We start from the raw sequence: 15,462 nt of genomic DNA, 5'->3' as shown, positions 1-15,462 counted from the left end.
CCTGCGCCGCTCCTGGTCCCCGCACTGCCGCAGCTGTGTCTCCCCATGCGCAGATGAAAACATCTGGTGTCTGGGGGGGTTGACACAGCCGATTGCAGGCGCTGACGGGGATGAGCCTCCCTAGCATCGCAACAGACTTTGGAACATTGATGGGCTGGCTCCGCTGCTCAAGAGACCCCCCCACACTCCTTTTATCGAGAGGGACGGAAATGTAACTACTTGGAGCAACGGCATAGACACAAGATTGACAGAGCCAGGCTAGATGTCTGGCCCTGTTAATCAAGGGGGTAAGGAGAGCCTTTTGAGCAGTGGGGCCATCAACAGAAAGCTGTTTTGATAAAGGAATCAATTCATACAAATAGATTGGCTCATTTCTAGTTACAGGTCCTCGTTTAAGGGTTTTTCAGAGAGTTTAATATTGATGACCTGTCCTACGGATAGGTCCTTAGTATGGGCAGGGATCTGATCCCCGGCACTACAGCTGATCAGCTGTTTTCAGGAGCTGCCCCAGGACAGCACAGCTCCACACACTATGTAGTGGCTATTCCTGGTTACTGCTGCTCCAGGAAAACCCCTTCTAAGACAGGTGATACTTTTTTGGCTCCTATTCTCACATACTATCTGTGGGACATCGGATGATCATTTTAACGGCCCCCTATAACATTGCAGCTTCTTGAAATAGAAAATTCTTTAACAACTTCACACATACCAAAGAAAATCACTTTTACTCATCAAGTGATTCCGAATCAGAGGATGATGGACCTAAGAAATTCCATGTGGAGATCAAACCTGTACAGCCAAACAATGGACCTCATCATAGTGTGGCCTCCATTGATGAGCTGAAAATGTCCATTGGAAATATCTCCCTCTCTCCAGCACCTTCTGTAAGTCCTTTTACCTCTCCAGCTTCGCTTTGTATATTTAGTGTAGGTTTGCATTACACGACTCATTATTTCAGTACCTACTTACTTGGTAATTCTTTATTTCACCTTTACTGGTGTTTATCAGGTTAGAACAATGGGATTCAGGGTACGTACTATATAGGGTTGGCTGTTCTCAGTGCAGTAATGGAGTTGGAAAGGTGATTATATTAGAGCGTTTTTTATTTTTATTTTTTATGATTTTATACAATCTGAAACCTACTGGTTTAATTTAAAGGGGTATTCTGGTTATGTAGAGTTATTCTCTTTCCACAGGTTAAGCAATAACTATAAGATCAGTGGGGGTACTACCGCAGGGACTCCCGCTGATCACAAGAACGGGAACTCCGTAGCCCATGGAGCCCCTCGAAATGAATGGCACAGACGGTTGAGCATGTGCGTGGCTGCTCCATTCATTTCTATGAGAGCTCCAGACAGTACTACAGATCTGAGTACAGCGCTCAGCAGTACTCCAATAGAAATGAATGCTCCACCGTCCTGTCCGTTCATTTCCGGGGCTCCACGGGGTACCAGTGTTGGGGTCCCAGTGGTAGGACACCGCTGACCTAATAGTTGTCCCCCATCCTGTGGAATACAAGAGGACTGGTCAGCCCATCTAGCGTGTCTGTCTGGGTAAAACATGAAATAACTGTGCTGTTCCTCTGTCATTTCTCCTGGAAATGTAAAAAATATGCAACTAGGGTTACCAGTCTACTTGTCAAGCGGGTGGTGTGTCTTTATAGAGTCCACCGAGGGCCAGTAATGCAAACTCATGACAACCCTTTCTCCACACCTCCGCTCTGACTTCAGCCCAACTCCAGGTTCTAGAGATTGAGAGCACATAACACATTTATGTAACAAGCTGTACATTTATTATATTAATGATACAATATTAATAATATTTAAGATTTTTATCTTGAAGCTGCAGCCCTGGCTGACCATGTCAGACAGTTTTAGGACACGCCTTGTTGATAAATGGAATTACATAATTTGTGAAAGATTGGCTTCTTGTATCAGAAAGTACGGTATCTTGTTTGCTATGGGAAGCAAAGAGTCCCATAATACTAAATGACTGAACATGAGATATCATTACAAACATTCAGTGCTTTCAGGTGTTTTACTAATCTGCTGTAATGCTACTTACCATTCATTTCATCACTAAAACCTTTCATTTAAAGGGATATTCCCATCTTTGATTTTTGTGGCTGAGAGGGGAATAACCAGAGTAAGCTCCGACAGGGGGTAGCTGGAGCTAGGGAAACACCTCGGCTGTGCTCCTGTTAGCTAGGCGAAGAGCATAGCACAGCTATGGGGGGTTACAGAAACAGCATAGCTCCCATTCTCTCCTGTGGGAGTTCCGTAAACTGCGGAGCACAGCCAGGTCATCTATTTCCGTAAGTCCGGCACTTACACACGTTATTCCCATCTCGACCATAAAAGGCAGGATGGGAGTACCCCTTTTGTATTTCATTGCGAATGAATATGTAATATTTATGTTTTTTATTTTTTTCCTTTTTGTATAATACTGACAACAGCGGCAAAGTCCGGTGAGTACGCACGGAACGGTGACTACACTGTAATGGTTCTTCTGTCTGTATAGTCTTGTTTGAATTAAAGGGGTATTCCCATCTTAGACAATGGGGGCATATTGCTAGAATATGCCCCCATTGTCTGATATGTGTGGGTCCCACCTCTGGGACCCGCACCTACAAGGAGAACGGAGCAAAGAAAGTTGAGTAGGGCGCACTGTGCATGCGCAGCCAACCTCCATTCATTTCTATGGAGCCGCCAAAAATAGCCGAGCGCTGGCTCTGCGATTTCCGTTGGGCCCATAGAAATGAATGGGAGCGGTGGCCGCGCATGCGCGGTTCGCTCCCATTCACCTTAATGGGAGAGGCGGGGAGCTGCGCCTGGAGGTGGACGGACCCCGGGAAATCCGGTGTCCTCCAGCCACAACTCTCCCCGACTCCGTTCTCCTTGTAGCGATATGCCCCCATCGTCTAAGATGGGATAACCCCTTTAAGGTCTAATAAAGCTATGTGGTGTAGCTATTAGTCTTTTTTATTACATCAATTGTTATGGCCATTGTGTATAGCAACCCTTTTTAATGTTACATTTATATTTCTATATATTAAATTTATATTTTTTCTTAATTATATGTTCAGGAATAAAGTTAGCAGTAGCAACCAATTGCTCTGCATCCTAGGCTGCATACTGGTTCCTTTCTGTTTCTGCACTAGGTGTTATAAGCCCCAAATTTATGCTCCTGTTTTCCTCTTCACCATTGACTGACAGTCACAGTGTATCTGCCTGTAGAAACAGAGGTCGCCAGTCAGTGGTGAGGTAGATGGAACAAAGGCTTCCATCGTGACTACAGTGGACTTATAACTAAACCAAAAATATATACACATATATACAAAAAAATCCACAATGAAAATTGACCCATGGTATGGCTTTTAAAGGGGTTTTCTGAGACTTTAATACTGGTGACCTTTCCTCAAAATAGGTCATCAGTGGGGGTCCGACACCCTCGACCCCCACCAGTCAGCTGTTTGAGTAGACAGCGGCGCTCACAGTAGCACCGCAGCCTTCTCTCAGTTTTCTAGGGGCAGCTCATCTCCATAGAAGTGAATGGGGCTGAGCGCGATACAAAGCATAGCCGCTATACAATGTACAATGGTGTGCTTGGTAAGAACGAAGGAGGTCGTGGCGCTAACAGGAGTGCCGGTACCTTCTCGAACGGCTGATCGGTGGGGGTCCTAGGTGTTGGACGCCCACAGATCAGATAGGTCATCAGTATCAAACTCTTGGAATATCCTTTTAAATCTATAGCATGTCAATTTATGCTGTAGAATTTACCCATTGCAATGCACAGAGTGAAATCCACATGTAAAGCCTCATTCACTCGTCCGTGTTCGTGCTCAAATCCATGAGCAGGTGGTCAGTGATGCATCCGTGAAGGGTCCGTGGGTCCATTTTTTGCTGTCCGTGTTGCATCCATGTTTCACTGACACTGAGCAGCTGAAAAATAATTTTCAAAGAATATCTTAATGATCTGTGAAACACGGATGCAAAACAGACGGCATCCGTGGTTTTCACGGGCCCATAGACTATAATTGACGTGATGGATCCATGAACACGGACAAAATGAGCATGCATCCGTGCTAAAAACACTGACCCACGGACCGTGCTAAAACACTGATGTGTGAATACACACATTAAAATGACTGGGTACGGCACACGTCCAAGAAACACTGACGTGTTAATGAGGCTTAACACTTAGATTTGTCAGTGGATCCAAATTACGTCCTCTGTGGACCATTTTTTGCTAATTTTATGTCTTTTTTTTTTTTTTCATTTGTAGGCACAGATGACCAGGAATGCATCAAGTAAGTTAGATTTCATGAGCAGTAATATTTTGTTTTACCCTTGTAGTGTGGGTAATGTGCCATTTCTTTTCTCTATTTCATGTTAAGGTGAAGAGATGACAAAGTTGAAAGTGCCTGGCACTATGGAGTAAGTTGTTAGAAAGCCTTGTGTGCAAAAACCTTGCAAAATAATTTTTATTCATAAAAAATGAGCATATTTGGGATGGCAATACACATACAAAATAATTTTAGCTCGATCCATACTGTCTTGGCCTTACTCACCAGGTTAAGCAATCCACTAGATATCGTTTAATGTGTAAATCAACTTTCTCGCCCAGTTTCCTTGGGGGACACAGAAGACCTTGGGTATAGCTCATCTCCCTAGGAGGCGTGACACTAAGTGAAGACTGTTAAGCCCCTCCTCCCCAGCTATACCCTCAGCCTGGAGAGAGAGACTGCCAGTTTTTGCTTAGTGTCCAAGGAGGCAAGACACTCCCTGCTCTGCAGGGCTGGTTTCTCCTTGTTTAAATTTTAGATTTTTACTTTTTTCTTTTCTTTTTGTTCCAGATCATCAGGGACAACAGAGACGCACTAGACCTCTCTGTTTCTCCCGGGGTTGAGCTGCGCCAGTGCCGGTCACCCGCACGGCTGCCTCCCCCACAGAAGGCAAGGTGGATCAGGGCAGCCCAGCTCCCCTACATCCCGCCAGCGCAAGGGTCGCCCGCACGCCAAGTCCCCCTTCCAGCGTCCTGCCACTACGGTGCCAGTAGCTGAAGGGGCGACCCTGCTGGAACGGACCGAGGGTGAAGACGTCTATGGTGAGAGATTGGCTGCTCCAGCCCAACGTCCCCGTCCCCCCCCGGTCTCCTGCGTGCCTGACCCTATACTGGGCCTATGGACCCTTCTGTCCCTGCTAGACCTAGGCTGGCCCCTGGGCTGCCGCAGGGCGACATTCTGCTCCCTCTCTCCTGGCCTCCATAGGTCATTGGCACCCTTCTCCCTACAAGAAGAATGCCTGGGGAGCTGCAGAGGTCCGCAACTAGCTGCCCCTGACTGAGGGGTTATGCAGGCGTCCCACCCTCACAGGCACCCGGTCTCAGGGTCCCCCTCCCTCTTACCGGCTACTGCTTCAGGGCCAGAGCCTTGCTGCTCCTGACCCTCCTCTGCCCTCACGGGCACCGGCCCAAGGGCAAGGTGGTTGTGGCTGTTTGCCACATGGTGCGCTGTTATAAGCCAGGGCCCGCTCCATGGGTAAAATGGCTGCCGAGCGCAGGGTCCTCGCTTCTGGGCAGCGGGGTGGGCACCCGCGGCCTGCAATATGAGCGCTATGCTTCAACAGCCCCAGGCCGACCGTCGGAACATTCCGGTCGGCCGGGCACCGCAGGCTTTACGGCCGCGATCCCGGCGCTCTATCCGGGTCCCCGCCTCTTCCGGCCCGCGGGGTGGGCACCCGCGGCCGGCATGTGCATGCGCCGCTTCGTTCCCCGGCCGGTACTTGTATACTGTGCGGCCCCGGTCAGCCGGGCGCCGCTAATAATTTAGGCCCCGGCTTCACGGCCTACAATTACTAGGCCTCTGTTGGAGGGGGCTGGAACTTCTCCAGGCGGGAATTCTTCCCGCCGGGAGGTTCCCCCGCCCCCAGGGGATCGCAGCGCCGCCCTCCAGGCCGGATCCCTGTTAACCCTTTGGGTACAGGCCGGCTTCAGATGGCCTGTATGGGTGCCCCCAGGGGATCGCAGCGCCGCGGTACAGGCCGGCTTCAGATGGGCCTGTATGGCTGCCCCCAGGGGATCGCAGCGCCGCCCTCCTGGCCGGATCCCTGTTTAACCCTTTGGGTACAGGCCGGCTTCAGATGGGCCTGTATGGAACCCCCCAGTGCCCCTGTAGGTGGCTCCCCTTTTCTGTTATATATATATATATATATATATATATATATATATATATATAATAAAAAAAAAAAAAAAAAAAAAAAAAAAGAATTTTTTTATATATATAACTTGTGGGCTGCGCAGGACGCTGCAGCCTCATGTCAGTACATGCCCCCCTTCCCTAGGCGGCATGTCGCACTCCCCGGCTGCGGCGCTGCCAGGGTCATTTTACCCTTCTAGCCCTCTCTCACGATACGGCGCTGGTCAAGTGCATGCGGCCTTTTCTGTAGGCAGCATTCGTCACCCTCTTTAGTTATGGTACTGCCATGTGCGGGACCCCCCTCCTGGGCGGGATACTGTACTCTCCCTGGCTACGGTTTGGCCTTGTGCATGATCCCCCTTTCATTGGCGGACTACTGCAGTTTCACCGGATACGGTGCTGGCCGTGTGCACGACCTCCTTCCATAGGCGGAACGCTACACTCTCACTAGATTCGTTGCGATCTGTGCATGACCCCCTTTTTTCTTAGGCGGAATACTGCACTCTCACCAGATACGGTGCTGGCCATGTGCACGATCCCTTTCCATTGGTGGAACGCTGCACTCTCACTGGATTCGTTGCCGATCATGTGCGTGACCCCCTTCCATAGGCGGAATGCTGCACTCTCTGATTTCGCTGACGCCCATAGGCATGACTCCCTTCCGTGGACGGCATTTGGCACTCTCACTGGATTCACTGCCAGCCATGTGCATGACCACTTTCCATAGGTGGTATGATGCACTCTCATTGGATTTTCCCTGTGGCGGCATTCATACACTCCCTCGGTCGGTGATGTTCTCTCGCCGGTACGTTGTTGGCCATGTGCATGAACCCCATACATGGCGGGGTGCTTGCACTCTCACTGGATCCGCTGCCGGCCATATGCATGACCCCTCTTCCGTGGGCGGTGTACGCACTCTCACTGGATTCGCTGCCGGCCATGGGCACGCCTCCTTCAGGTGACATGCACACATTCTCACCGACTGATCGCACTCTCCCTGGATGCGATGCTGACCGTGTGCATGACCCCCCCCCCCTCTTTTCTGGGCGGCATACTACACTCTCACCGGATACGTTGCTGGCCTTGAGCATGGCCCTCTAACATGGGTGGAACGCTTGCGCTCCCATTGGATACCGTGCTGGCCTTGTGCGTGACCATCCCTCATTCCATGGGCGGAATTTTGCACGCTCACGAGATCCAAGGCTGTCCTTGTATGTGCCGTATTGGACTTGCACATGTTCCCCTTCATTGGGAGTAGTTACACTCTCACGAAGTTTCGGTGTTGGGTGAGTTGTTGCACACTCACTTAATGCTAGGATAGCCCTGTGCATGCCCCCCTTTCACTAGGTGGACCTCCTGCATTCCTGCTGGATACTGTGTGGCTATGTGCATGGCGCCCTTCGGGGCGAAGTATGGTATGCCCTACTTCTCTGACGTAGGTACGGCCTTGGGCATTCCCCCCTTTTTTTTTTTGGGGCGGGCTTTTGCACCCTTGCCGACTGCAGTTTGCCAGGTAGATACTGTGGCACTCTGGCTGGCCTTCGCTGAGTGATATTTTGGCAGTGAGTGGACGTTTTTGTGCGTTGTTGGGCCGTGTATACCTTCTCGTCCCGTAGGTGGGTTGGCCTTCTCACTGCTTACGGGGCTACTCGTACGTATCCCTCCTTTCCTCCTGCGACATATTTTTTTCTCTTGGGAGACGGTGTTTGCAGCAAGCCTTGCACTATTCTCTAAAGAGATCATTCTGTCCACCTGTGTAAGCCTAAGGTGTTGTCCAACAAACAATAAATGAATGCCTTATAGATAAGTAGACGGCCTCTACCTGCTCGCTACTGCTCCGAGCTGGGCGGTGCTCATTCGTCTTCCCGCAGCATTGTTTCCCTGCGCTAGTGGTCACATGGTCGAGAGTGCTGTCTGCAGCGCCCTTCGCATTCTATGTTGGCTCTGGTGGGACTACGGTCCCCTCGCCTACTACTATTTCCTTCTACCAGGTTCGGGCCGCTCTTCTTGGGAAAGGTCACCCAACTTCTCTTGGGTGCTCGCTTACCCAGGTCCGGAGGACATCCACCTTGAGTTCTTCAGGATATTCGCCTTCTGCGAAGCGGTGAACGGGGCGTCTCAGTGTAGCGGGGTCCTGCTTTTGAGCTGTCCTATGGCTTCTCTATGCCCACTCCTCCTTTCTTTTGGAGGGTGTTATCCCGGCCTCTGTCTCGACTGCCTTTTCTCGCCGGTTCTGTTTGGCTCCCACTCGGTACGGATCTCTCCGATGTGGCTTCTGTTCCGGCCACGCTTCAGAGGATGTTCCTTCTCTGCCCTCCCCTCTGGGAAGAGCATGGTTGTTCAGGTGGATGGTTCTGGTGTCTTGTCCACACTGACTGTACTAGCTGTGTACCTATCTAACGGGTCTACCGCGTTCTGTCCTCCCGCTGGGTGCAGATTGCGTTTTTTTCCATTCTAGGCAATGTTTCTGCTATGGATTTACCTTCTCGGTAACTTGGGAGGACTACCATTTAGTCCGTCTTCCTGTGGTGGCTACATCGGCTTGGGCTTTAGCCTGTCTTGTCCTGGCATCGGGCGGTTGCTGGGCGGACCCTTCGGTTCCTGTCCGTCTGCTCCCCCACTCCGGGTGGATACGGGACAACATTGTTCGGGGCCGACGGGACCAGTTCTACTGACCGTTCTGCCCGTGTTACTGATCATTGGGTTTTCGCCCGCTTGCCCAGGCGACTCTAGTGAGCTCGCTAGTGTTCGCTTCTAGCCGAGTTTTCGTCCAGGATCTGTGGTAGGACTTAGGACTTTACCTGGGGTTCTGTGGGAAGCTGGGCGTTCCCCCACTCTGCCTTTCTCTCTCCATGGTTCTGTCTTTCTCCAGCCCGGCCCTGGGGCTGGGACTCCGTTGCTTGAGGTATCAAGTGTCGTTCCTGTCCTTCCTCTTTCAGCGTTCCCCGACCCTCTGGGCCTGTCAGGAACTTCTTCCATGGAGCGGCTCTTGGGTTCCTTTGTACTGCCCTCCGTTACCGTCCTGGGAACCACATACTGGGCTCTTGGCGCTCCAATTTTTCCTTGGAGTCGTTACAGAAGTCCTCTGTACTCCTTCTGTCCTGTACGGTTGGGTTTCTGTAGCCATCGTGTCTCTGACTGGTGCCTGAGTGGCGGCCCTTCTTGTTCCGAGCCTTCTGTCTTCCCCCAGGACAGGGCTGTTCTCCATTCCGTCTCTTCCTTCCTTCTGAAGGTGATGTTTGTCCTTCATTTCATTGAGGCAGTCGTCCTCCCCTTCCCACCCCCGGGAACGGACACTTCACCGATTTGGACGTTTGTTTGGGCCTTGCAGTTTTTTTTTACTTGGAGATCTCCGACTCTTGTCGACGTTCGGTCTCTTGTGTTCCCAGGAGGTCCGCGCAAGGGTTGAGGGCCTCCAGGGTGGCTTTCCTCCGCTTTCTCAGTGTGGCTCTTGCTGTGGTTGTCGCACCAAGGGCAGGGTTCTGCTTTTGGTGTCACCATTCATTTTGCCAGAGCTGTCGGTTTTTCCTGGGCCGGAGGCATTAGGCTTCGGCCATGCATTTGTAAGGTGGTCACTGGTCTTCCTTGCACACCTTACTGAGTTCTACAGGGTGCATACTCGGCCTTCGGCGTATGCTGCCTTGGGCCGCCTGGTCTGCAGGCGGCGGGTTTTTTGTTGCCTTCGGGTGCTTCGCCTTGGTGCTGTGGTCCCTCCCCCTTTGGACTGCTTTTGAACGTCCCAAGGTCTTCTGTGTCCCCCAAGGAAACTGGGCGAGAAAACGAGATTTTTGTATAACTTACCAGTAAAATCTCTTTCTCGCTCTTTCCTTGGGGGACACAGCACCCACCCATTCTTTGTTCTTCTCTGACTGTTTCCGAGTTTGTTTTACCCTTTGGGTAGTTGGCTTGTTGGTTCCACTTTTTGGACTTTGCCTTTTCTCACTACTTGGACACGCAACTGGCAGTCTCTCTCTCCAGGCTGAGGGTATAGCTGGGGAGGAGGGGCTTAACAGTCTTCACTTAGTGTCACGCCTCCTAGGGAGATGAGCTATACCCAAGGTCTTCTGTGTCCCCCAAGGAAAGAGCGAGAAAGAGATTTTACTGGTAAGTTATACAAAAATCTCGTTTTTAAACCGGCATTAAAAGGTCTCCACCGATCCGAAGCCTCTGCCGTTCACACACTGTTCTGGTCCTGGCTGTTCTCCACTTCCTTTCCTTCTTGACACATCAAAAATGCTAGGAAAGGCCTACCCAGCCATTCACTTGCCCAGATGGGGCACCAATAATGCCAGTGACTGGCTGAGTGGGCCTTTCCTGGCATTTCGATCATGTCTATATGGAACAGAAAGTGAAGAGCAGCAGGGACCATAGCAGACCATGCTGCTTGCTCTATATATATAAGTTAGTGTCTTAAAGAGGACCTTTCACCGATTATTACACTATGAACTAACTATACAGATATGTAGAGCGGCGCCCGGGGATCTCACTGCACTTACTATTATCCCCGGGCGCCGCTCCGTTCTCCCGCTATGCCCTCCGGTATCTCCCCTCACTAAGTTATAGTAGGCGCAGATTCCAGTCACTAAGTTATGGTAGGCGGAGTCTGCCCTTCTGCTCTAGTGCTGGCCAATCGCAGCGCAGAGCTCACAGCCTGGGAGGTTATTTTCTCCCAGGCTGTGAGCTCTGCAATGCGATTGGCCAGCGCTACAGAAGAACAAGGGCAGACTCCGCCTACCATAACTTAGGGAACGGAGATACCGAGGGCATAGCAGGAGAACGGAGGGGCGCCCAGGGATAATAGTAAGTGCAGTGAGATCCCCGGGCGCCGCTCTACATGTCTGTATAGTTAGTTCATAGTGTAATAATCGGTAAAAGGTCCTCTTTAAATTTTATTTTTGTAATGGCTTCTTTTACAAGAAAATGTGTTACAATAAAAGAGCAGCTTCCCGTCATTTCATCAAGCTGCCCTTAGTGGCGGTGCAAAGTCCAAGAGGTGATTCTCCTGCAAGTATGAAAATTGAAAACATTATAGATTTATTAAAGGAGCTTTAAACACATGGTGTGCATGTCACATACAGTCCTGATCAAAAGTTTAAGACCACTTGAAAAATGGCAAAAAATCATATTTAGCATGGGTGGATCTTAACAAGGTTCCAAGTAGAGCTTCAACATGCAACAAGAAGAAATAGGAGTGAGACAAAAAAAAAATTGATCATTCAATTTAAATGAAAACAACGAATAAACTTAAACAGGCTGTTTTTCAGCTGATCAAAAGTTTAGGACCACACCTCCAAAAAAAACTAAATGCATATTTGGATTTCGTTTTTTTGGTGGTGCATGTTTTTAAAGGGGTTTTTCTGAGAAAGATAATGATGACTTATCCTCAGGATAGGTCATGATCACTGAGTCCCAGCACCCCCGCTGGTCAGCTGTTTCAGGGAGCTGCTGCGCTCACCGGAGCTCTAAGGCCCCTTTTACACGGGCGAGTTTTCCGCACGGGTGCCATGCGTGAGGTGAACGCATTGCACCCGCACTGAATCCGGACCCATTCATTTCTTTGGGGCTGTGCACATGAGCGCATCACTTGTGCGTTGAGTGAAAATCGCAGCATGCTCTATATTGTGCGTTTTTCAACATAGAAGTGAATGGGGCTGCGTGAAAATCGCAAGCGGGTGCGGTGCGATTTTCACGCATGGTTGCTAGGATGAAAGTCTATTCACTGTATTATTTTCCCTTATAACATGGTTATGAGGGAAAATAATAGTATTCTTTAATAGAGAATGCTTAGTAGAAGGTCAATTGAGAGTTTAAAAATTTTTTTTTAACTCCCCTCCTCCAATTGATTGCGTAGCTGCCGGTCTCCTGTTCTTTCTTCAGGACCTGTCAAAGGACCTGTGGTGACATCACTGTGCTCATCACATGATCCATCACCATGGTGATGGACCATGTGATCAGCTCAGTGACGCCACCACAGGTCCTGAAGAAAGAACAGGAGACCGGCAGCTACGCGATCAATTGGAGGAGGTGAGTTAATTATTTTTTCACCCTCAATTGACCTTCTACTAAGCATTCTGTATTAAGAATTCTATTTTCCCTTATAACCATGTTATAAGGGAAAATAATAAAATTTACAGAATACTGAACCCGAACTTCTGTGAAAAAGTCCGGGTCTGGGCACCAAACATGGCGATTTTTCTCACGCGCGTGCAAAACGCATTAAAACGCTTTTCACTTGCGGGGAAAAATCGTGCATGTTCCCGCAACGCCCATGTGAAACCAGCCTAAGGAGCACAGGTGGCGCCCGGCAGTTTTCCAAGGACAGGTCTGTACTTTGTATAGTGGCAGTGCTTTGTATTGCAGCTCAGCCCCATTGACTTGAACGAGGCTGAGCTGCAACTAGGCCATGTGACCAATGTACAGTGAAGTCACTGGCCTAAGAAAAGGCTGCGGTACACAAGGCCTCTTCTAACAGCTGATCAGTGGGGATCCCGGGTGTTGGACCACTACAGATCAGATACTGATGACCTATCCTGTTAAGGCCTCATGCACACGGCCGTTGTGTGCATCCGCGGCCGTTGTTCCGTTTTCCGTTTTTTTTCGCGGACCCATTGACTTTCAATAGGTCCGTGGAAAAATCGGAAAATGCATCGTTTGGCTTCCGCGTCCGTGATCCGTTTTTCCAGTCCGTGAAAAAAATATGACCTGTCCTATTTTTTTCACGGACAACGGTTCACGGACCCATTCAAGTCAATGGGTCCGTGAAAAATCACGGATGCACACAAGATAGTCATCCGCGTCCATGATCCGTGTCCGTGATCCGTGTCCGTTTTTCCTATCATTTTCAATGCAAACTTGACTTAGTTTTTTTTTTCACTTTTCATGTCCGTGGATCCTCCAAAAATCAAGGAAGACCCACGGAAGAAAAAACGGTCACGGAACAACGGAAATCCGTTTTGCGGACCGCAAAAAAAAAACGGTCGTGTGCATGAGGCCTAAGTCATATATATCTTTTCCTGGATAGCTACAATGTTTTTAATGTTTATGCATGCCGGAATCACATCTTGGACTTTATACCATTAGTTTCACCTGAGCTTCGCCTCAGCATTGTAACGTGCATCGTGTCTCTATCTGGGGGTCTGCAACAAGATGGCGAGCTAAGAATTTTTGTATTCTATTACAGCAGAGTCAACAGTGATCTTTTAGCTTGGGATCCATTGTTTGGCAATTCTGTGGAGTCATCCTCCATATCATCTTCCAGTTCAACAGGTAATCGTTAATATTTTTTTTAATCAATTATGGCAGTCACTGTAGACTTATTGCATATTTTCAAGAAAAAAATGCAAAAAAGGGAAAGTTATGATTTTTTTTTTTCACCGTTAGGGGTTATTTGTATTCTCTCTTTACACCTATGTATTTATATTTCGTGGAAATCAGAACTTGCGCATGCATTGCATTTAATAGAAGAACACTGATGCACACTGAGTTTTCCTTGTATAGTTTGAGAAGCCATGCTGTTCCTTTATCCAAATAATTTCTCAAGGTAATTTCGTAGGATATTGTTTGCAGGATGAAGATTGACTAATATTATAGCAGTCTAGTCAAATACAGCTGAAAAGCATGGGACTAAAGTTGGCCATATACATCAGACTGAAGTAGGTTGATGGTTGAGCAGCGGTTGAATGAATAGTCCTCACACTTATGAATTCATCCACATTTTAGTCTGTATTGGTTCGAAGTTGTCGAACTGGCCATACTTGTTCAGTGACACCTGACGAGTGATCTTTCTGCTGGTGATTTCTTTCAAGTCAGATTTACGAATCCTAAAGATGGCATAAGCTTTAGCAGACTGTCTGGACTTGCACCAGGTTCACGGGGGCCCAGAAAGGATGATAAATTTAGTGCAGACTTAGCCACTTTGCTTTCAGTCTATACCAACTATTAGTTGTCTTAATTTGAGACAGACCTTTTACGCCAGAATTGGCGCACTACTTTGGTGCAAATGAGGCATCTTAATCCCGCCCCTTTCCTATGAAGCACTGCCCTTTCCGCTAAGCCCCACCCCCTTGTCAGGCATGCATGTTCTAAAAAAGCATAGAAAACCTAGATGTGCCAACTGGCGCAACATTTTAGACAGATTTGTATTGTAGACACATTAGTTAGTAATTCTGTTTTTCATTGTTCATTTAAAATGTTGTTAAAAGGTTTTCCCGAGACTTTTAAACTGATGACCTATCCTCTGGAAAAGCCCCTTTAATTTTTACCTGATGAAGGTTTGTCTTGGTTGTAATGGTCCATTTCGATCAACTTTAGACTGATGTGTATGACCACCTCTAGACTGGCCAAAAGATGATCCTCTAATCCTATAATGTTCAATAGACTCGTCTTTATGTGAGAGGATTCAAAGAAGAAAAGAAATCTGACCCTTTTGTTTCATGATGACAGATTCCCTTTAAAGGAGTATTATGGTTATAACAAGGTTTCCTCTATCCACAGTACAGGGGGTAACTATCAAATCGGAGCACCAGAGATTGGCGAGGGCTGTACTCGGCTGTCTGCAACGCTCCCATAAAAATGAATGGAGTAGCTGCATGCATTTCAGGGGGCTCCACAGGGTACGGGGACATTCTCGTGATCAGTGGAGGTCCCAGCAGTAGGACCCCCACTGATCTGATAGTTGTCCCCGATCTTGTGGATAAGGGGATAACTTGTTAAAACTGGAAGACTCCTTTTAAGTGTGCATGTATATTATCACAGGAATTCTACGTTGCTGGGCATCAACTTTCACTGTTTATATTCCCCCCCATTTTTCTTTAGCTGTGATACAGGACCCTTTTGGGAGTTCCCTTTTTTCCCCCACAGCTTTGACCTCCAATAGCTTGTCTGAATTCACGTTTGACTTCCCAATATCTGACCCTGGAGATGCAACACAGTCTGATTTTGGTGCCAACCTTTTTCATAATTTTGGCACAATGAAACCTCAGGTAGACAACACCCAGCCTCACTTTCCGCATCCTCAAAGGCCACGTGCATCCTTGCATGAAAGCATCAAGTATAATACCACAAGTCGGAAGAAGCTTCAAAGATTTCATAGCGCATTTGAGAAGGTTGACAACATGCGTTATTTTTTGTCCGAGAGGACTTTAAGGAGCTATATGTTGGAAGAGAATCTAGGCTTGTCAAATGCCAACTATTGCCTTGATGATGTATTCATTGAAGAGAACTCAAATGCTTCTGAAAAGTCATCAAAGTCGGCAACTTTCAACTGT

At 48.4% G+C, this 15,462-nt stretch overlaps 1 protein-coding gene across 1 annotated transcript in view; it reads left to right on the top strand.

The window, feature by feature from the left end:
* Window positions 1–15,462, top strand: part of FCHO2 (FCH and mu domain containing endocytic adaptor 2) — a 187,504-nt gene that overhangs the window by 144,229 nt on the left and 27,813 nt on the right. The window contains exons 13-17 of the mRNA XM_040421467.1: window positions 706–884; window positions 2,456–2,467; window positions 4,285–4,309; window positions 4,397–4,436; window positions 13,377–13,462. Coding sequence (XP_040277401.1) covers window positions 706–884; window positions 2,456–2,467; window positions 4,285–4,309; window positions 4,397–4,436; window positions 13,377–13,462 — 342 coding nt within the window. The remainder of the gene's footprint in view (window positions 1–705; window positions 885–2,455; window positions 2,468–4,284; window positions 4,310–4,396; window positions 4,437–13,376; window positions 13,463–15,462) is intronic.

This window comes from Bufo bufo, chromosome 2 (assembly GCF_905171765.1).
Source record: "Bufo bufo chromosome 2, aBufBuf1.1, whole genome shotgun sequence".
NCBI lineage: Eukaryota > Metazoa > Chordata > Amphibia > Anura > Bufonidae > Bufo > Bufo bufo.
The sequence above is the reverse complement of the archived record's forward strand: the minus strand, read 5'-3'. Positions and strand labels throughout refer to the sequence as shown.